The sequence below is a fragment of the Chenopodium quinoa genome, unplaced genomic scaffold, assembly GCF_001683475.1.
Source record: "Chenopodium quinoa cultivar QQ74 unplaced genomic scaffold, ASM168347v1, whole genome shotgun sequence".
Lineage (NCBI taxonomy): Eukaryota > Viridiplantae > Streptophyta > Magnoliopsida > Caryophyllales > Amaranthaceae > Chenopodium > Chenopodium quinoa.
Genome location: NW_018743397.1, coordinates 437,132 through 459,891, shown reverse-complemented (window position 1 = coordinate 459,891; position 22,760 = coordinate 437,132). Strand labels below are relative to the sequence as shown.

Sequence of the window (22,760 nt, the reverse complement as noted above, 5' to 3'; positions counted from 1 at the left end):
TGTTCATATTTACTTATTTTTAGTTCAGTTCAGCTCAGCTCTAATCAGTTCAGTTCAGTTCAGTTCAGCTCCAATCAGTTCAGTTCAGTTCAGCTCTTAATTTCTCTCTCTCATAAAATATTCATTTCAGCTTAGTTCAGTTCAGTTTAGCTCCAATCAGTTCAGTTCAGTTCAGCTCCAATCAGTTCAGTTCAGTTCAGCTCAATTCGGTAAATATGAACATGCCCTTAATTATAATTTAATACAACTGATTTCATTTTTTTTTTTTGCTGATTTAAACTAATACAAATAGTATATATTTTTGCTTAAATCTAATTATTTTCATTTAATTTGCATATGACCGACATAAATTATTTTTTGCTGAATTTAACATAGCTCATTTTGCTTAACACGACTGTATTGACTTGAAGAGGGGCCGGTAAGATATAGAGTTGCACCGAGCCCCAAGAACCATCCGTTGTATAATTGGAACTAGTGTACTCAACCAAACCAAGCAATCTAAGTACTTCTCGTGTAGTAGCAATCATTCCAAGTGAGTAAGTGACACTCAATTCAGCTCCTCTACACCAATTGATCATAGCTGTAAAGATAAATGTTCTCTTGCTTAATGTGGCTTCTTCCATAATTACAGCACTTGAGGCCTAGATATATTTAGGGAGTACGGACTAAGTAATTTCTTTATGTAAGATAACAAATTAGTATCTTTTCTCTTAATCCTCAACTTACACTATTCATAATATTTATTTATTTATTTTTTAAAATCTCAAAACCGTAATTATTTGATAAACAACTTCATTAATACATAATCATCATTATTCTGGTTGAATTTTATTATTCTCACATAAAGTATGCTTTTGCTGCATGTCAAAATAAAGAAATACCCCTTTTTTAAACTTCATATTAAAGTGATTCCAATTGTAAAATGAAAAAAGCGCATAATAACAGAATTAGCAATCAAAGTTCTTTGTTTTTTTTAGTGTTTTCTTCCAATCCTATTGCTCCCACTTTGTGTTTCACTACAAAAAAACAGAATAATATATGACACAAATTTATTGATTAATTAGTTATTAAATAAAAAATTAATTAATTAATAAAATTGCACTTTAGATACACTCAAAAGCATATCAGCAGGAACCATTTATTTTTCTGATAGCCATACATGTAAGTATGTTAGATGCATGTGGAATATAACTTCAAGAAATATATTCAACTACTTGACCCAAAATCTTAGGAATATACAAATACTAAATCATGAACATTGACTTACTAGTTCCTACACATCTATATAACAGTAATTTGTTTGGGGTATGAATATCATCTACCATTAAACCTTCTTAAACAACAACTTTTTGCATTAAAACAGTTTCCAACTTTAATTATAGCTAGAGTTGGAAAATGGCACCATCCAAGATATTTTATCTTGGATGCTTTGTTTTGTTGTTGGGCATGTTGATAGAGGCAACAACTCCTCCGGGAATTGCCAAAAATCCTTCAAGAGCATCATGTAAGATCAAGAAGTACAAGATGTGCTATAACTTGGAACATGTTTGTCCTAAGTTTTGTCCAAATAGCTGTGAAGTAGAATGTGCTTCATGCAAGCCAATTTGTTCTTCTAGATCATCATCAAGTGATGGTGACAAGGGATCCTCCTCTCCGCCTGAAATTGATTCACCTTCGTCTGATGCAGGATCATCACCGCCTACATACGATACACCTTCGACAGATGCGGGATCATCACCAACTCCGCCTGGATATAATTCACAATCACCACCATCATTTAAAGATGGTTCAGGTGGTAATAAAGGTGGTGAAAATTCTAAAGGAGGTAAAGAAGAAGATAACAATGACAAAAGTGAGAAAAAAGAAGATGATGAAAATGGTGGTGAAAAAGCAAAAGATAAGGGGAAATCTAGTGATGAAGACGAAAAAGAAAACAAAGATGGTAAAAAAGGAGCGGGTGAAGACAAAAAAGATGATGTTGAAAATGATTCATCTTCATCTAAGACAGGATCATCACCACCTACTTATGATACACCTTCTACTGCAGAAGGATCGGTACCACCACCGTCATCAACGCCATCTAAAGGTGGTTCGAATAGTAAAAAAGGCGGTGAAAATTCCAAAGGAGATAAAGAAAAAGATAACAAGGATGAAAGTGAGAAAAAAAGGGATGATAAAAATAGTGGTCAACAAGGAGATAATGAGAAAAAGGATGGTAATGAAGGGGAAGAAAAAAAACAACGAAGGTAAAAAAGGGGTTGATGTGAAGGAAAGTGGTAAAAATAGAACTGATGAAGATAAAGAAGGTAAAAAGAGAGACGATGATTCATCTTCATCTAATGCAGGATCATCATCACCTACATATGATGCACCTTCTACTCCAAAAGGATCATCACCACCACCGTCATCTAAAGATGATTCGGATTCGAATTCGAATTCAGATGGTAAAAAAGGCGGTGAAAATTCCAAAAGAGATAAAGAAGAAGATATAAAAAATGAAAGTGGGAAAAAAGAAGATGACAAAAATGTTGACAAGAAAGAAGATGATAAGAAAAAGGCTGGTAATGAAGAGAAAAAAGAGAACAAAGATGATAAAAAAGGAAATGATGAAGATAAAGAAAGTAAAAAAGGAGACGATAATGGAAATGATTCACCTTCATCTAATAAAGGATCATCATCACCTGCATATGAGGCACCTTCCATCGCAGAAGGATCATCACCATCATCTAAAGATAGTTCGAAGAATCACAAAGACGGTGAAAATTCCAAGGGAGGTAGTGAAGATACCCAAGATGAAAGTGAGGAAGAAAATAAAGATAAAAAGGGTGGTAAGAAAGCAGATGATGTGGAAAATGCTAAGGCTAAAAATAAAGGGGATAAATCTCCACCACAATCTAGGGTACCATCATATAATTCTCATACCCCAACACCATCTTCATCAACACCTTTAGCACCATCTCCTTCTCCCCCGTCACAAACACCATCCCATACATCTTCACCACCACCACCACCTTCCTCTTCTACTCCATCAACACCACCATCACCACCACCAATAACTGCATCTCCAGCTCCATCTACACCGTCATCATCTGGGGATAATTCTTCATCTTCGTCATCATCGTCGTCCTCTTCTGCTTCTTCTTCCTCGTCCTCCTCATCCTCATCCTCATCATCTTCTAGAGGACCACCTAATTCTGATAATTCAACAACTCCATCACCATCAACTAAATCTCCACCACCTTCAATATCATCGTCTACTCCATCACCATCTCCAAAATCTCCATCAATCCTTCCATCTTCACCGCCATCAACAGTTTCTAATACTCCATCAAGCCCACAATCACCACCACCAACAAACCATTCACCTACTCCATCTCCGACAACTGCATCTCCAACTCCATCACATGAGGACAATTCATCATCATCATCATCATCATCATCATCATCATCATCATCATCATCATCATCATCATCATCTTCCTCTTCGTCTTCCTCCTCCTCCTCCTCCTCCTCCTCCTCCTCCTCCTCATCATCATCATCATCATCATCATCATCATCATCGTCATCGCATGGAACAACACCATCTAATTCTCATACTCCAACATCCCCATCACCATCTCCTAAATCTCCATCAACTTCAATACCATCGCCTACTCCATCACCATCTCCATCTATCCCCCCATCGTCACCACCAACATCAACTCCTGATACTCCTTCTACCCCACGATCACCCCACCATCAACGCATCATTCACCTACTCCATCTCCGACAACTACATCTCCAACTCCATCACATGGAGATAATTCTTCATCTTCAAATTCTTCATCTTCGTCATCATCCTCCTCTACTTCTTCCTCTTCGTCTTCGTCGTCGTCTGCCTCATCATCATCGTCATCGTCGCATGGAACAACACCATCTGATTCTCATACTCCAAAAACCCCATCAACATCTCCTAAAACTCCACCACCATCAATAATATCGCCTACTCCATCACCATCTCCATCAATTCCCCCATCGTCACCACCAACATCAACTCCTATTACTCCATCTACCCCACGATCACCACCAACAACAACACACCATTCTCCTACTCCATCTCCGACAACTGCACATCCAAATCCATCACATAAAGATAATTCTTCATCTTCGTCATCATCCTCTTCCACCTCTTCCTCTTCTGCCTCTTCCTCTTCCTCTTCATCATCGTCATCGTCATCCAAAACACCATCTAACTCTCATTCTCCAATGACCCCAGCACCATCTCCTAAATCTTCACCACCTTCAATTCCATCACCTACTCCATCATCATCTCCCAAATCTCCATCAATCCCCCCTTATTCATCACCACCAACATCATCACCTCCCAAATCTCCATCAACCCCACCATCAACTAAATCCCCATCTTTAGCACCGTCACCTACTCCATCGACCACACCATCACCTTCAAATACTCAATCTAATGAAGGACATAACTCAACCTCTTCCTCCTCCTCCTCATCATCATCATCGTCGTCGACGTCGTCGTCCTCTTCCTCATCATCAGGATCACAATCTAAATCTCCTGCTCCATCAACCCCACCATCTTCCTCTCTATCTCCATCACCATCACCTACAGTTCCATCACCTTCAACTCCATCTCGTATGCCACCATCTGTAACACCCCCTTCGTCTACACCAACATCGCCATCACCATCGCCAGTTTCACCATTACTTCCTTCTACTCCATCATCCCAACCATCACCTACCCCACCAAAACCTTCATTGAATACACCTTCTTCTAATTCAGGATACAATTCATCCTCTTCGTCATCATCATCATCTTCGTCTTCATCATCATCCTCCTCATCGTCATCATCGGCATCTAATTCTTCTAATAATTCATCCCCAACCGCATCACCATCTCCTAAATCTCCGCCCCCTTCAACACCATCTCTCACTCCATCATCACCAAAACCTTCTCCATCTAATCCATCAACCCAACCACCATCATCACCCCAACCAAATCCTACTCCATCCACCCCATCACCACCAACGACACCTCCAATATTATCTCCTACTCCGTCAACCACATTACCACCATCAAATACATCTGGTTCTAATAATGGATATAACTCCTCTTCATCATCATCTTCGTCATCGTCGTCATCATCATCATCATCATCATCCTCCTCCTCCTCCTCCTCCTCCTCCTCATCGTCATCAACCTCACCAACACCTTCTACTTCTTATAATTCTAGAAAGAGAGTTAAATGCAAGAACAAGGATTACAACCAATGTTATAACCAAGAGCATGTTTGCCCAACCAGTTGTCCTACTTCTTGTCAAGTTGATTGTGTCACTTGCAAGCCCGTTTGCAGTAAGTTTTTTTAGTATACCTTACACTTTATATTGAAACTACACATGAGGAATGGTAGTTTGAATCCAAAAGTTGATTTTGTTATCGTAAAAGTTATATTTTCTTTATTATCATGTTCAATTGATTACATTGATCACTAATTTTATATATTTGTATATTTTAGATTGTGACTACCCAGGAGCCGTATGTCAAGACCCTCGCTTCATAGGAGGAGATGGAATTACCTTTTACTTCCATGGTAAGAAGAATGAAGACTTTTGCCTTGTAAGCGACCCAAATCTCCACATCAATGCACACTTCATTGGAAAAAGAAATAAAAAGATGAGTCGCGACTTCACATGGGTCCAATCCATTGGAATCTTGTTCGACAACCATCGCCTCTTCTTAGGCGCCACAAAGACTTCTGAATGGAATGATGCCAAAGATAGCCTCTCATTGGCCTTTGATGGAGAGCCCATATTCTTGAAACAAACTCAAGGTTCTCGATGGTCATCCACGACAATGCCACGAGTCATCATAACAAGGACGAGTGAAACCAACAGTATTATCATCCAAGTCCAAGGAAAACTTCAGATCACAGCCAAAGTAGTACCCATTACCGATGAAGAATCTAGGGCACATAACTATGACATAACTAAGGAGGATTGCTATGCTCATCTCGACCTCGGATTCAAATTCTATTCATTGACGAACAGGGTTGACGGTGTGTTAGGAAAAACTTATAGGGATGATTACATGAGTCGAGTGAAGATGGGAGTAGCCATGCCAATTATGGGAGGAGACAAGGAGTATGCAAGTAGTAGCATTTTTGCCACTGATTGTTTGGCTTCAAGGTTTTATGACGGTCAGGAAGAGACTTCCATCCAAACCCTGAATCTTGCTAGCATGAATTGTGCTAGTGGGATGAATGGACGGGCAGTAGTTTGCAAGAGGTAACAAAAAAATAAATTGAAGATGGAAATTTCAAATAATATTTTCATTCATTACTCTTATTAAGTATTTATACAAGGCAAAGCCTTACTGAATCTTTAAATTTTTTTTAATGGTACAATTAATACCTGAGATTGTAATAAAAATCATCAAGTTGTATGATGGATGAATACATATACTGGTGTATAAAATACTGATTCAAGTTTACCAATAATTTCCTCTAAGCAGTGAATTTTAAGCATCTGGGTAACTATGGTTTTAGGAGTACATAAGAGAGTAATAATACTTTGAGGTTATTTTTTGCTTACTGCAATAATAAAACACACGATCGGATGATTTCGAAGAAAAATCCCACAACAATCTCCAAGCTTCTGCTTTTGACATCAAAATGCAAGTCTTCTTTGCTTGCTGATAGTCCCCTAAACATATACGAACTACGAAGTATATACCTGCAGGTTATGACATCCATATAATTTGGTTTATTGGTTTTTCAAAATTGTGAAGAATTTGATCCTTAAATAAATTATTTTTCAAAGCTGATTGGTCAAACAACGAAGATTAAGATTAGCAGCCGTGTTTAGTGAGGACATCAAAATTTAGGCCAGTAAATTATTTGTAAGCAAACAAGAACATCCAGTCTCTCTCCAATGATGAACAGATTGATGTTTTTTGAATTTTCTTTCCTTATTTATTATTTTTTTTTTTAATTTTTTTTTTTTTTTATAATTTCTTACTGCGCTCAAGGGTTCTTACTATCTGAACGGCTAAGAATATATCAGGTAATAACTTAGAACTGTAAGAGTGCATAGCAAGGATATAATGGCTCCTAACAAGATTTGAAATTTACCAAACAGGTCAAATTGAACTAGATTGTAGTATAAGAAAAGAGAATTCACATGTTGCCAAAAACCCATAATTGAATTGAATTACCTTAATCAAAATGATGGGTACCATCTTCTGGAATTTTCGCCATGTAATTGGAAGCAAGAAATTGGGATTACCTAAAATTTCAAAGAGACATTGGAGGTTGAGTAAAAGGCACTGCAGCTTTTCTAAGATTTTCTTGTACTAGTTGCAATGACAATTTTGAACAATGGCACATATACAACTCCCTCCATATAAATAGATCATATTTTGACAAGGCCTTTAAAAATCGTACCATTTTGGTTTTTGGCTTCCACATTTATCAACATCAAACTTTGACCATTAATTACTTAAACCTTAATTTTAAAAAGCTAATATTTTAAAAATATACTTTAAGACCAATTTGAATGACATTTTACCTAACACTCCGTAATATTTGTTTTTATACAAGTATTTGTAATAAAAAAAAAAAAAAAAGGGTCAAAGTGGAAATGTGAAAAGTACAAACTACAAAAAGTCAAAACATTGCAAGTAAAAAAATAAATAAATATAAAGTGCTATTTAGGGACGGGGGTAGGACTAGATGAGAAATATCTTATTCACAAAAAGGACTTTTTGCGAGTTTCAAAAGGTTGATAATACTTGAAAAGTCAAAACTATCTTTTATAGAGCTTAATCATAAGCTAAATGAAGTAGCCATCAATTGATCAAAATGCCAAAAGCATGCTTCCAAGTCATTTTACCTGGTCTGAAATACATTCTGGATCATCTTTCTAGGAGATTGGAGTGCTGCATCTTCCAATTGAGTTATTTCATCCTTACTGAGACGCCAACCAAGTGCACCCAAATTTTCCTGGGTTTGTCTGATAGTTTTGACACCCGGTATGGGAATTGTACCCCTGCTGATGCACCAGTTAATTGCTATCTGCTGACTATTGAAAAATTAGGAACTGAGCATGATTAAAAAGATATATGCAAACAAGAAAATAGTCATGTAAACACTATTAATACCTTTTATAGTTTCATATGTAATGTGATGGAAACATTAATGGAAACATTATACCCAAACATCAATCTAAGTTAGTTCTATTATCTAAGTCAGAAAAGAACAAGTAAACTTGATTTAGTTTGAATATATTTTTAAAACTCTACCATTTCATATGTCAAGTTAATTATGTTTTGAAACAAATTAGTATAAAGAGCTGAACTTCATACCAAAAATTTACAATGTTAACTGCTCTCTTCTATAAAGTCTATTTTCTTATGGAAAAAAAAAACGGCTACTATAGTACTATGGCATTATTCTGATTACTAACTGCCAAACTATAACCTCAATAAATTGATGCCTACATCAATGTATTCAAGAGCTTGTCTTGCAACAACACAAGCTCGTACAAAGCATCAGATCCTATTCCTTCTGTTCCAGGACTGCATAGTTGACTTTTGTCATTTCTAAAATTGGTTAGTTGATCAGAGGAAAAATTAGGGATAAGAGAAGTGTTATGTGGAAGTTTATTATGGGACCTAAGGAGTACAAAATTAACAGAAGATTATCATATTCTCAATTTATGTCTACATTGGGCAGCTAGAAAAGCCCTTGCTATTCTCAAATTTTAAGAAAGCAAGAGTTAAATGTAATTAAGTAGCCTTAGCCTAATTCTCCCAAAAGCTTACTTGTCTAATCATCATATCCGGAGATAAAGAGTGAAGAAACCAGTGGAAACTGATTTTGGAAAAAAAAACACTCCAACACAGGCATAATGTCACCGTTTCTTTTATACAATTATGCTTAAACCAATATTATTGAATTAATGTGCTAATAATCATAGCATAACTACTGTAGCTTCAAGGTCTACTTTTGTTTTAATCTTAAGAAAGGCCTATCCCTATGCCCAGGCATCAGATAGGCAGATAGTGGTAATGCATCCTTAAACCCTCATCCAGAAAATGAGAGTTGAACCCTGGTCTCTCAGAAGAAAAGCAGGGAAGGAATCACAACTAACTCCAAGAAACCAGTTCCCATACTCCCCTGTTTTACGCTTCATGGTATATTAAACCACAACAAAGATTCTGAATATGCCAATACAATCTAAGCAACTTGAAATAGGCAATTATATATAGGCAAATCAAATATCATACTTAATGTGACATATACTGACCATATTAGCAAGTCACAACAAAAAATTCAAGCAGTGGCCAAAAGGAGTCAATTAAACATACTTGACTCATTGTTTTCTGACGCCTACTAGCTATTGCATTCAAACAACGCAGCAAAGGTTCCAGTCCTGGGAGGATTTGCCGGAACAGCAGGGACCTGTTTTATTGAAATTATCTTATCAGATGAACCCCAATGCACACGGGCAAAATTAAAGAGAACAACTGGTAATTGAGATGTACCTGGGCCCACTTGGCAAATTTGAAAGAGTATATTTTCCAGTAAGCATCCCAAGCCCTAAAGGACTATATGCAATTAACTGGATGCCCAAAGAATCACACATATTTTTGACCTCCATCTGCTCATCTCCCAAGCTTAACAAAGAAAACTGCACCTGCAAGTATGAAGCAAAATGCAAAGATCAGCAGAGCTTGACCAAATGGTTATCAGCAATGAAAATGTAACTTGTTTACCCCCCCCCCCCCCACACACACACACACACATTCACACGAACAAAAATTGCAGCTATCTCCACACTCAAAATGAAATCGTCTAAAAAACCTGTTATTCTGATAATTCTGTTTAATAATGAACAATAAAATAATAAAACCTGCTCATGCCATAAGCTGTGTACCTGAGCAGAGCATAGAGGAACTCCTCTATTATTGAGATATGTATAAATCTTTTCAAGTTGCTTAGGACCATAATTGCTTACACCAACAGCTTGAACCAACCCCTGCAGTCAAAATCATGAGATCATCCCACAATCAATATCATTTTATAGTTAACAATGCCATCATAACTCAAAACAGTTAGTTCACAGATGCAAAATAAAATTGATAAAAGTTGCAGCACAATTCAACTTCTTGGAATGATAGCTGTCAGGAGCAAAGGGGAGGCATAGTGAAAGAACTCCACATCATAAAGTATAACCTTCTCATACATTGCTACTAATCCATCCCAAAGAGCCATCTCTTGCAATGGAGCATAATTTGCAGTTGACCAATGCAGTTGCCCTATTCCAATCTGCTCAAGTTCCATTCGGTCTAGAGAAGACCTGAAACATTAGACTATCAAACACTATCAGACAATCAGTTCCAGTTTCAAGATCATAACACTAAAATAGCATGTGCGTGCAGGTTCTTTTAATCAACATAATCTCAAATATTCTAGCCCCCGCAAATTTATCTTTAATTATTCTGAAATCAGATATCCATAACTTTCCATTCGTTCAAACTGAACCGCAGGGGGGGAGGGTAACTCAGAGAACAAGAGGCATACTTGCAAGCATTCACAAATTGTCCCGGAGTTAATCGCCATGGATATGCAGCAAACTTTGTTGCAATTACAATATTATCCCGCACTCCTTTCTTCCCTATAAGAGGGGGGGGGGGAAATGTCAAATGCTGTTTTATTCGATAGCATTCACAATTCAGGCTATTGAAATTTATCATAAATAGGCAATAAAAAGACAGACATTATTGTGGTCAAAAAATGCAAACTGTACCAATTTATAGGCAACCCAAACTATCCATTTTCCCACTAGATAAGGTCAGCTACACATGCTCTACCCACAAGAACCAAGTATACAAGGTGAAAGGTGAGCCCTAAAAAAAGAAAACAAAAGTCCTTAACCATTCATTGACAGATGTCCTCGTACTATTGAGTTTGAGATACATAAACATATCTTTAGAAGATCAAACAAACACCTAGTATATCCCCAGAAGAATCGTATTCCAGACAATTTGCGGCATTAAAGCACATACAATTCTGTAGTTTCTCAAAGGTTATTAATATGAAGTTAGAACTTAAGAGTTGTCATTAGATAGCTGGTTATCCCATCAAAATTAACTACTGAGTAGTATTATCATTATATTAAAATTCTTTCAAGGCGTAAAGGCCTCTAGATGTTAATTCTAAGAAAATGCCAACGATGGGTCAAATTGTCAGTGGCTAGTTCTTGAACTATCATTTATGACAATAATCGCAATAAGTCCCAAAATAATTTGGGGTCAACTAATATGAATCATCACAAGGAACCATCCGCAACAACACACATAGCAAAAAATATTAGAAATTGCAACAGAATCAAGAAGGATAAGATTAAATAGATTCCTTGCGATGCAACAAGCAAGTATCACTTGCAAAAGTTGCAAATTAACCCAGGCCCGGAAACCTACTTCCTAAAATAACTCCTAATTTCTTTTTGTTCCTATTAAATCATGCTCATAAGTATATTAACAGCACTGATGTTTTTTTCTTTGTCGAACAAATTATCCAACCCACGCAGATAATATATCTTGATTGATTCTGTATAATACATCTATGCTCATTTAGTCCATCCACTAGCCTTATGAAGTGACCTAAATACTTCAGGGACTTACCAGATTTAAATTCAAATATTAATCAATGTAAAGACAACAATAATGTAACAGTCCATGACATATTAAAAGACAAAATTGCGTTGTTCATGAATATAATGTTCAAAACAGAGAGATTTCATGAATATGTTCGCATAACTCACAGGATATACTTCATGTCTAGCTTTGTGCACCAATGTACCATACACCCCCTCTACTAAATTTACACAATACATATAGTAACTTCTGTCAATTAATAATAATGTGGAACAAGTTCAACAACCAGTTAATTGTGTGACACACATCAGATCTCAATTTTGAATATTTGATTTTCGCTTCTATCAAATAATGCATATAGATTTGTTTCCAAAAAAATAATTACTGCATGTTACTCGGACTTGGGTAGCTATGGGTACGTGCCCAAGAGTCCAACTCGGCTATTTTGTGAATAATTTACATAATTTTGAAGTAAAATGAAGTGTCCTACCCATGTCCGAGTGTCGAGGGTCCGACACAAGTACTTAGCTTAAAATGAAGAGTTCAAGTAACATAGAACGCATATAGATTTATTTCAAAAAAGATAATAATGCAAATAGATTGTTATGTTTTTTCATGCATTGCGTATGATTTACAAGTAAAAGTAAAAGGGTATCAAGAGGGTATTTTGTGTATCTTGGGTATTTATAAGTAAAAGATATACTGCATTAAGTTAGATATGATGAGTATCTTGTGTATTTTGCAAAAGTAAAAGGGTATCTTGTGAACTTTTCCTTTAGAAACACCCTAGTTGATTTCCATCTCCTTGAAGGCTTCTATTCCAGGTTACTTTGGGCTTCTATCAGCTACTTTGGTGACATAACTTACTAGTTTCTTTTTTCTTTTTTTTTTTTCAGCATAAACTTACTTGATTTATACTAATGATTACTCAGTAATTTTATCTCACAATTGATGAGTTTCCCCCCTCTTGATAGGCTTTGTCATGGTTTGTAAATTTTCTCCCAAGAGCAGTGTGTTTCATGTATGTCAAATCCTCCCTGTATAATTAAGAAAATGCCTATAGTGGGGTAAAAAACAAGCCAATTGCAAACTCTAGTCATTCTTTGATGAAATAGATGCAACTTTCCAACAACCTCTAGATGGTCTACTCAATACATTAACAGATTTCTTGTGTCTACATTATAATATGACTGATTTATGAGATATACGAATATCACATACAAGTGTGGCTTTATGAGATATACGAATTATCTATTTTATGAGATATACGAATATCACATACAAGTGTGGCTTTAACATCCTTATCCAACCACAATCATTTATGACTTTTAAGATATACTAGAGTTGTCAAAAGTTGACTCGACCCGAAATACCGACTCAAACCCGATTATTAACCAAACCATCTGAACCCGACCTGACCCAACCTGAAACCAACCCTAGACCCGAGTTGACCCAAGTATGTAAGACCCAAACCCCGAACATGAACTGACCTGGAGATGACCCGACCCGTATGTAACCCGTAAATTATTGACCTGAACCGAACCCGACTTCAACCGAAATTGACCCAAACCCGTTTTAACCCGTCAAAACCCGAATTTAACCCGACTTGTTACTAACCTGACCTGAATTCAACCCGACCCGTTCCTAACCCGACCCGAATTTAACCCAAAATGTTACAAATCCGACCCGAAATCAACCCGACTTGAAATTAACCTGACCCAAATTCAACCCGACTTGTTATTGACCCGACCCAAATTTTACCAGACCTATTACTAACCCGACCAAAAAATTCAACCCGATATGTTATTAACCCGGCTCGAAATCAACACGACTTGTTATTGACACGACCTACATTCAACCCAAATTGTTCCTCACCCGATTTCAAATCACCTTAAATGCAATTTAGACCACCTTATTATTGTTCATCAAACCATTTGGTCTAGGGAGACCAAGTCGGTCCAGGCCAGCAAAAGAAAAGAGCATCATCCTCAAATTTAAGAGTTAAATATAGTATATATTTGTTGTATGGGCAAAGGAGATAATTATCTTACTAAATTATAGACTATAATTCCCTATTATATTGTCATATATATTATAGTCAAAGGAAATAATTAGCTTGATAAAAATGATAATTATCTATTTGTATTTAGTTGAACCCGAATACAACCTGAATTGGAAATGGCCTGACTTAAATCGGAGAATGACCCGACTTGGAAATGACACAACCTGATTATAACCCGCAAATTATTGACTTGAACTGAAACCGACTAGAACCCGAGAATGACTCGACTTAAAATGATCGGACCTAATTATAACCCGCAAATTATTGACTTGAACCAAACCCGACTCAAACCCGAGAATGATCAGATTCTAACCCGCAAATTATTGAATTAAACCAAACTCGACTCGAACCCGAGAATTACCCTAACCCGTTTTAACCAGTGAAAACCTGAATTAAACTCGACCTATTGTTCACACGACCCATTATTAACCTGACCCAAACCCGATAAGGAGTATGACCCGACGTAACCCGACTCAAGCATGACCCAACCCAAACCCGACCCGCATAGGCTATGGAATTAATCCGAATTGACCCGACTCGAGTTGACCCGACCTACTCTTACCAACCTAAACCCGACCCATTTACCCAAATCGACAGCTCTACCCGAAATATCCAAAATTTCTCAAAAAGCGTGAATATTAGCCTTCAATTTGGGAATTTTTTTTACTTTATTTCACCCGAAAATAAAAATTGCCGAAATGTTTACCATAGTCCCTAATACCCTCCGGGAGTCCAATTGGCTAGGTGGAACAATTAGGACAATTTATAATGATCATATATGGTTCCAAACGGCATTATATGACCCCGGGATGCATCCCCTAAAATATCAATTCTTTTCGACAACGGGCCCCGAAAGAATCGAAATTTCTCAAAAAGAGTGGATATTTGCCTTCAATTTTGGAATTTTTTAACTTTTTTTCGCCCTGATATAAAAATTGTCAAAGTGTCTACTATGGTCCCTAATACCCTCCGGGAGTCTAATTGGGTGGGTGGAACCATCCAATTTGCCTTTAAACGACCAATTTACCGGTTTACAACTTGCACCAATTTCATTAATTCAAGCCTACCACGAACATTTATGACAACAAATAATGATCATGTATGGTTCTAAACTACATTATATGACCCCGAGATATATTCTCTATAATTTCAAGACTTTTCGAAATCAGGTCCTGAAAACTCTAAAAATTCTAAAAAAAACGTGGATAATAGCATTCAATTTTAGAATTTTTTAAAAAAATTCGCCCGTAAATAAAAATTGCCGAAATATTTACCATGGTCTCTAATACCCTCTGGGAGTCCAATTGGGTGGGTGGAACCATCCAATTCGCCTTTAAACGGTCAATTTACCGGTTTACAATTTGTGCCAAATTCATTAACTCAAGTCTACCACAAACATTTATGACATCATATAATGATCATATATGGTTCCAAACGGCATTATATAACCCGAGATGTATCCCCTAAAATCTAAAGACTTTTCGACACCGGGCTCCGAAACCTCCAAAATTTCTCAAAAAGCGTGGATATTAGCCTTCAATTTTAGATTTTTTTTTTACTTTTTTTCGCCCGAAAATAAAAATTGCCGAAATGTTTACCATGGTTTCCTAATACCCTCCGTGATTCCAATTGAGTGGGTGAAACCATCCTATTTGCCTTTAAACGGCCAATTTACTGGTTTACATGTTGCACCAATTTAATTAACTCAAGCCTACTACGAACATTTATGACAACCTATAATGATCATATATGGTTCCAAACGGCATTATATGACCCCGAGATGTATCCCCTAAAATCTCAAAACTTTTGACACCGGGCCCTGAAACATTCAAAATTTCTCAAAAAGTGTGGATATTTGTCTTCAATTTTGAAATTTTTGACTTCTTTTAGCCCGAAAAAGAAAATTGCCGAAATGTTTATCATGGTCTCTAATACCAACCGAGAGTCCAATTAGGTGGGTGGAACAATCCAATTCGTCTTTACACGGCAAATTTACCGGTTTACAACTTGCACCGATTTCATTAAATCAAGCCTACCACAAACATTTATGACAACATATAATGATCATATATAGTTCCAAACGGCATTATATGACCCCGAGATGTATGCTCTAAAATTTCAAGGCTTTTAGATTCAAAGCTCCAAAAATTTTCAAAAAACGTGGATATTAGCCTTTAATTTTGGAATTTTTTTAATTTTTTCGCCCGAAAGTAAAAATTTCCGAAATGTTTACCATGATCCCTAATACCCTCCGGGAATCCAATTAGGTGGGTGGAATCATCCAATTTGCCTTTAAACGAAGAATTTACTGGTTCACAATTTGCACCGATTTCATTAACTCAAGCATACCACGAACATTTATAACAACAAATAACGATCATAAATGGTTCCAAACGGCATTATATGACCCCGAGAAATATATCCTCTAGAATTTAAAGACTTTCGACACCGGGCCCTGAAACTTCCAAAATTTCTCAAAAACTGTGGATATTAGTCTTCAATTTTGAAATTTTTTAACTTCTTTTAGCCCAAAAATAAAAATTGCCGAAATGTTTACCATGGTCCCTAATACCCTCTAGGAGTCCAATTGGATGAGTGGAACCATCCAATGTGCCTTTAAACGGCCAATTTACCGATTTACAATTGCACCGATTTCATTAACTCAAGCCTACCACGAACACTTATGATAACATATAATATCATTTAAGGTTCTAAACGGCATTAAATGACCCCGAGACGTATCCCCTAAAATCTCATTTCTTTTCGACACCGGGCCCAGAAACATTCGAAATTTCTCAAAAAACATGGATATTAGCCTTCAATTTCGGATTTTTTTTACTTATTTTCGCACGGAAATAAAAATTACCGAAATGTATACCTTGGTCCCTAATACCCCACGGGAGTCCAATTGGGTGGGTAGAACCATCCAATTTGCCTTTAAACAACCAGTTTACCGTTTACAACTTGCACCGATTTCGTTAACTCAAGCTTACCACGAACATTTATGACAACAAATAATGATTATATATGGTTCTAAAAAAAATTATATGACCCCGAGATGTATTCTCTATAATTTCAAGACTTTTAGACACCGAGCCTCGAAAACTCCAAAATTTCACAAAAAACGAATATATTAGCCTTTAATTTTTGAATTTTTTTTACTAATCTTCGCCTTCGAATAAAAATTGCTGAAATGTTTACCATGATCCCTAATATCCTTCAGGGGTCAAAGTTGGTAGGTGGAACCATCCAATTTGCCTTTAAACGACCAATTTACCGATTTACAACTCTCACCGATTTCATTAATTCAAGCCTACTACGAACACTTATGACAACATATAATGATCATATATGGTTCCAAACGACATTATATGACCCTGAGATATATCCCCTAAAACCTCAAGGCTTTTCGACAATGGGCCTCGAAACCTACAAAATTTCTCAAAAAACGTGGATATTAGCCTTCAATTTTTGAATTTTTTGACTATTTTTCGCCCAGAAATAAAATTGCCGAAATGTTTCCCATGGTACCTAATTCCCCCCGGAAGTCCCATTGGGTGGGTGGAAGCATCCAATTTGCCTTAAACCGGCAAATTTACCGATTTACTACCTATATCGATTTCATTAACTCAAGCCTACCACGAATGCGTGCAAATTTCGCAAAATGCGTGGATTTCAATTTTGGAATTTTTTTTTTACTTTTTTCGCTCGGAAATAAAAATTGCCCAAAATATTTACCATGGTCCCTAATACCCTCCAGGAGTCCAAATGGGTGGGAGGAACTATCCAATTTGCCTTTAAACGGTCAAAATTTAGCAGTTTACAACTTCTTCGATTTCATTAACTCAAGCCTACAACGAACATTTATAATAACATATAATTATCATATATGGTTCTAAACGGCATTATATGACCCCGAGATGTATCCCCTAAAATCTCAAGTATTTTCGACACTGGGCCTCGAAACCTCCAAAATTTTTCAAAAAACGTGGATATTATCCTTCAATTTTGGAATTTTTAGACTTCTTTTTGCCCGAAAATAAAAATTGCCGAAATATTTACCATGGTCCCTAATACCATCCGAGAGTCCAATTGGGTAGGTTGAAAAATCAAATTTGTCTTTAAATGACCAATTTACCGATTTACAACTTGCATCGATTTCATTAACTCAACCTTACCACGAACACTTATGACAACAAATAATGATCATATATGGTTCCAAATTACATTATAAGATCCCGAAATGTATTCCCTAAAATTTCAAGACTTTTCAACACAAGGCCCCGAAACATCCAAAATTTCACAAAAGCGTGGATATTAGACTTCAATTTTGGAATTTTTTTTTGACTATTTTTGCCCGAAAATAAAAATAGCCGAAATGTTTACTATGGTCCCTAATACCTTCCAGGAGTCCAATTAGGTGGGTTGAACCATATAATTTGCCTTTAAACAGCAGAGTTACCGGTTTACAACTTCCACTGATTTAATCAACTCAAGCCTACAACGAACATTTATGACAACAAATAACGATCATATATGATTTCAAACGACATTTATATGACCTCGAAATGTATTCCCTAAAATTTCAAAACTTTTCAACATCGGGCCCCGAAACCTCTAAAATCTCTCAAAAAGTGTGGATATTAGACTTCAATTTTGGAATTTTTTAACTTCTTTTCGCCCGAAAATAAAATTGCCGAAATGCTTACCATGGTCTCTAATACCCTCCTGGAGTCTAATTGGGTGGGTGGAACCATCCAATTTGCCATTCAAAGGCAAATTTACCGATTTACAACTTGCACCGATTTCATTGATTCAAGCATACCACAAACATTTATGACAACATATAATGATTATATATGGTTTCAAACGACATTATATGACCCTGAGATGTATCCCCTAAAATCTCAAGCATTTTCGACACTAGGTTCCGGAACCTCCAAAATTTCTCAAAAAGCGAGGATTTTAGCTTTCAATTTTTGAATTTTTTAACTTATTTTCGCCCGAAATAAAAATTGCCGAAATGTTTATCATGGTCTCTACTCTCTAATACCCTCCGAGAGTTCAATCAAGTGGGTGGAACCATCCAATTCGTCTTTATACGGCAAATTTACCGGTTTACAACTTGCACCGATTTCATTAAATCAAGCCTACCACAAACATTTATGACAACATATAATGATCATATATGGTTCCAAACGGTATTATATGACCCCGAGATGTATGTTCTAAAACTTCAAGGCTTTTAGACACTGCCCTGAAAGCTCCAAAATTTCTCAAAAAACGTGGATATTAGCCTTTAATTTTGGAATTTTTTGACTTTTTTCACCCGAAAATAAAAATTGCCTAAATGTTTACCATGGTCCCTAATATCCTCCGGGAGTCCAACTAGGTGGGTGTAACCATCCAATTTGCCTTTAAACGGTCAATTTACCGGTTTATAACTTGCACCGATTTCATTTATTCAAGTTTACAACGAACATTTATGACAACATATAATGATCATATATGGTTCCAAACGGCATTATACAACCTTGAGATGTATCCCCTAAAATTTCAAGGCTTTTAAAAACCGGGCCACGAAACCTCCAAAATTTTTGAAAAAGCGTGTATATATTAGCCATTAATTTTTGAATTTTTTGACTTTTTTCGCCCAAAAGTAAAAATTGTCGAAATGTTTACCATGGTCCCTAATACCCTCCGTAAGTCCAATTAGGTGGGTGTAACCATCCAATTTGCCTTTAAACGACCAATTTACCGATTAATACTTGCACCGATTTCATTAAATCAAGCCTACTAAGAACATTTATGACAACATATAATGATCATATATGGTTCCAAACGGAATTATATGACCCCGAGATGTATCCCCTAAAATCTAAAGTCTTTTCGACACCGGGCCCTAAAACCCACAAAATTTCTCAAAAAGCGTGGATATTAGCATTCAATTTTGGAATTTTTTTTACTTTTTTCCGCCTAGAAAAAAAAATTGTCGAAATGTTTACAAAGGTCCCTAATACCCTTCGGAAGTCCAATTGGGTGGGTGGAACCATCTAATTTGCCTTTAAACAACCAATTTACCAAATTACAACTTGCACCCGATTTCATTAACTCAAGCCTACCAAGAACATCTATGACAACATATAATGATCATATATGGTTCCAAACAGCATTTTATGACCCCCGGATGTATTCTCTAAAATCTCACGCCTTTAAGACACCGGGCCCCGAAACAACCAAAATTTCTAAAAAAATGTGGATATTAGCCTTCAATTTTGGAATTTTTTGACTTATTTTCACCCGGAATAAAAATTGTCGAAATGCTTATCATGTCCCTAATACCCTCCGGGAGTCCAGTTGGGTTGGTGGAACCATCCAATTTGCTTTTTAACAGCCAATTTACCGGTTTACAACTTGCATCGATTTACCGGTTTACAACGGCCAATTTAATTAACTTGTACCGAATCCGACTTAAACCGAAATCAACCCAAACCCGTTTTAACCCGTCAAAACCCGAATTTAACCCGACTTGTTACTAACCTGACCTAAATTCAACCCGACCGGTTCCTAACCCGATCCGAATTTGACCCAACCTGTTACAAACTCGACCCGAAATCAACCTGACCCAAATTAAACCTGAGTTGTTATTGACCCGACCTGATTTTTACCAGGCCTATTACTTACCCGACCCAAAAATTCAACCCGGTCTGTTACTAACTCGACTCGAAATCAACACGACTTGTTATAAACCCGACCTAAATTCAACCCAAATTATTCCTGACCTAATTTCAAATCACCTGAAATGCAATTTAGACCACCTTATTATTGTTGATCAAAACATTTTGTCTAGGGAGACCAAGTCGGTCCAGGCCAGCAAAAGAAAGGAGCATCATCCTCAAATTTAAGAGTTAAATATAGTATATATTTGTTGTATGGTGAAAGGAGATAATTATCTTACTAAATTATAGACTCTAGTTCCCTAGTATATTGCCATATATATTATAGTCAAAGGAATTAATTAGCTTGATAAAGATGATAATTATCTATTTATAGTTAGTTGAACCCGAATACGACCTGGCTTGGAAATGACCCGACCTGATTGTAACCTGCAAATTATTGACTTGAACTTAACTCGACTTGAATCGGAGAATGACCTGACTTGAAAATGACTCAACCTGTTTATAACCCGCAAATTATTGACTTGAACCCGAGAATGACCCGACTTGAAAATGACCCGACCTGATTATAACCCGCAAATTATTGGCTTGAACCGAACTTGACTCAAACCCGAGAATGACCCGACCTGATTCTATTGACTTAAACCAAACCCGACTCAAACCTGTGAATTACCCTAACCCGTTTTAACCCATGAAAACCCGAATTAAACTCGACCTATTGTTCACCCGACCCGAATGTAACCCGACCTGTTATTAACCCGATAAAAAGTATGACCCGACGTGACTCGACTCAAGCATGACCCAACCCAAACCCGACCCGCATAGGTTATGGAATTAATCCGAATTGACCCGACCCGAGTTGATCCGACCCACTCTTACCCGACCAAAACCCGACCCGTTTACCCGAATGGACAGCTCTAAGATATACTAGTATCTCATACAACTTCCTTATCCAACTTTTAACAGCACCAATTCAATCAATCCCCATTTCCACTTGCATAATTACAAGCTGTACGATATTATTTTCATATAATACTCCTATTTAGTTGCAAGTGCAAGCAAGCCCATTGTCAGAACAAGCAGGTGGGCTTCCTAGACCTTCTCCAGTTAAGTTCGAAACACATATTGACAAATAATTGTTAAATCAGTGCTAAAATGAAGAAACAATTAGCAATGACCTATAATCATTTTTCTTCATTTTAGCACTGATTTAACAATTATTTGTCAATATAACCACATAATCTTTCAATGCACAACATTCTAGTAGATAGTATCATGTCCCATCGAAAACATATGCAATTAAAGCATCCCTATAAATGGGCAAACCCCAACAAGAAGGGTGTAAAACATAAACAAACTAACCTTTATATTCACGAATAAATCTGCCCAAAAGCTTCTCACTTTGCCCATTTAATTTCCCAGTTCCATAAGAATCAGCAGTATCAAAAAGATTGATGCCATTATCAACAGCAAGATTGAAAACCTGTTGAAGCTCATCGTCCATTGATTCTTGGTAACCCCACAAGAGTTGATTCCCCCATGCCCAGGTACCAAACCCCATTGGAGAAACACTAAGAGGGCCGACTTTGACCTAATTTTCAAAATAAAAATTCTCTTAGGCATTTTATCAAACACTTGGTGGGTCTGAATGATTAAAGAGTTAGATTAGAAGTTACCTTTTGCCATGGCCAGAAAAGGGGAAGCTTCAAAGAGGGTTTTGAAAGATTGGTTTCTTTTGAAGCGCTGAAACACCTGGTGTGAATCATTGCTGATGCTGTTAGTGTGGAGTGACTACAGAGTGCCATTGTTGTTCTCTTTTTCTTGCAAAGTATGTGTGTGTATGTGGTGGAAAATTGGGAATACATAAAGATGAGCCGTTGAGATTTAGGATTGAAACTAGTTATTGGCGAGCGATAGCCCGGGTCATTATAATTTTTTTTACTTTAATTGAACTATGGCCCTGTTTGGGAGAAAGCTGAAAGCTGAAGTTGAAGCTGATTGAGTTAGCTGATTTTGACTGGCTGATTTTATTAACTGATTTGACTAACTTATTGTATTAACTGATTATATAAAAGTGTTTGGTAAATAGCTGATAGCTTAAAGGTGATTGAGTATGTGAAATGACCAATAAGCTAATTCTGGGGTAGGTAGTTTAGATAAAATTTTAAATTAAATGAGGTTATAAGTGTCATTTCACAATAATTAATGAATAAACTAATTGAAAAAGCTCCTAAAATGAGCTTTTTCAAAAAGAACTTATTTAGTGGAATAAGCTCTTTTAATAAGCTTACTACCAAACACTTGTATTAGCTTGTTTGACTAGTCAATCAGCTAAAATTAGTCAAATAAGCTAATATAC

The 22,760-nt window shown here is 36.6% G+C and overlaps 2 protein-coding genes across 5 annotated transcripts; one reads left to right on the top strand and one right to left on the bottom strand.

Moving 5' to 3' along the window:
• Nucleotides 1-1,133: 1,133 nt before the first annotated feature.
• On the top strand, nucleotides 1,134-6,306 carry LOC110738915 (flocculation protein FLO11-like). Its single transcript, XM_021919375.1, has 3 exons — nucleotides 1,134-3,458; nucleotides 3,716-5,356; nucleotides 5,520-6,306. Exons 1-3 carry the CDS (start codon nucleotides 1,631-1,633, stop codon nucleotides 6,290-6,292), a joined length of 4,242 nt encoding a protein of 1,413 aa, XP_021775067.1. The 5' UTR covers nucleotides 1,134-1,630; the 3' UTR covers nucleotides 6,293-6,306.
• Nucleotides 6,307-6,607: 301 nt separating this feature from the next.
• LOC110738875 (pyridoxal reductase, chloroplastic-like) lies at nucleotides 6,608-22,567 on the bottom strand. 4 transcript variants are annotated; one of them, XM_021919325.1, is made up of 10 exons: nucleotides 22,078-22,567; nucleotides 21,764-21,992; nucleotides 10,587-10,680; nucleotides 10,239-10,362; nucleotides 9,940-10,041; nucleotides 9,548-9,699; nucleotides 9,371-9,464; nucleotides 7,894-8,049; nucleotides 7,217-7,287; nucleotides 6,608-6,735 (listed from the first exon to the last, which is right to left on the bottom strand). In XM_021919325.1, the coding sequence occupies exons 1-8, from the start codon at nucleotides 22,264-22,266 to the stop codon at nucleotides 7,969-7,971; spliced, it is 1,065 nt and encodes a 354-aa protein (XP_021775017.1). In that variant the 5' UTR covers nucleotides 22,267-22,567; the 3' UTR covers nucleotides 6,608-6,735; nucleotides 7,217-7,287; nucleotides 7,894-7,968. The 4 variants fall into 4 exon arrangements, with proteins under 4 accessions (XP_021775017.1, XP_021775015.1, XP_021775016.1 ...); XM_021919323.1 differs by having other exon boundaries at nucleotides 7,894-8,075; nucleotides 22,078-22,566; XM_021919324.1 differs by lacking the exons at nucleotides 6,608-6,735; nucleotides 7,217-7,287 and having other exon boundaries at nucleotides 7,890-8,075; nucleotides 22,078-22,566.
• Between the last annotated feature and the right edge of the window lie 193 nt (nucleotides 22,568-22,760).

Bases quoted from the DNA above. Each gene is read 5' to 3' on its own strand.
- LOC110738875 (XM_021919323.1), bottom strand. From the start codon at position 22,266: ATGTATTCCCAATTTTCCACCACATACACACACATACTTTGCAAGAAA. The intron at 10,681-21,763 runs GTTAGTTTGTTT...CCCCTCTTATAG, and splicing joins ATTTATTCGTGAATATAAAG to GGAAGAAAGGAGTGCGGGAT. The intron at 8,076-9,370 runs GTATGTTTAATT...AATAGTCAGCAG, and splicing joins GTCAGAAAACAATGAGTCAA to ATAGCAATTAACTGGTGCAT.
- LOC110738915 (XM_021919375.1), top strand. From the start codon at position 1,631: ATGGTGACAAGGGATCCTCCTCTCCGCCTGAAATTGATTCACCTTCGT. The intron at 3,459-3,715 runs CATCATCATCAT...CCTGATACTCCT, and splicing joins ATCATCATCATCATCATCAT to TCTACCCCACGATCACCCCA. The intron at 5,357-5,519 runs GTAAGTTTTTTT...TGTATATTTTAG, and splicing joins CACTTGCAAGCCCGTTTGCA to ATTGTGACTACCCAGGAGCC.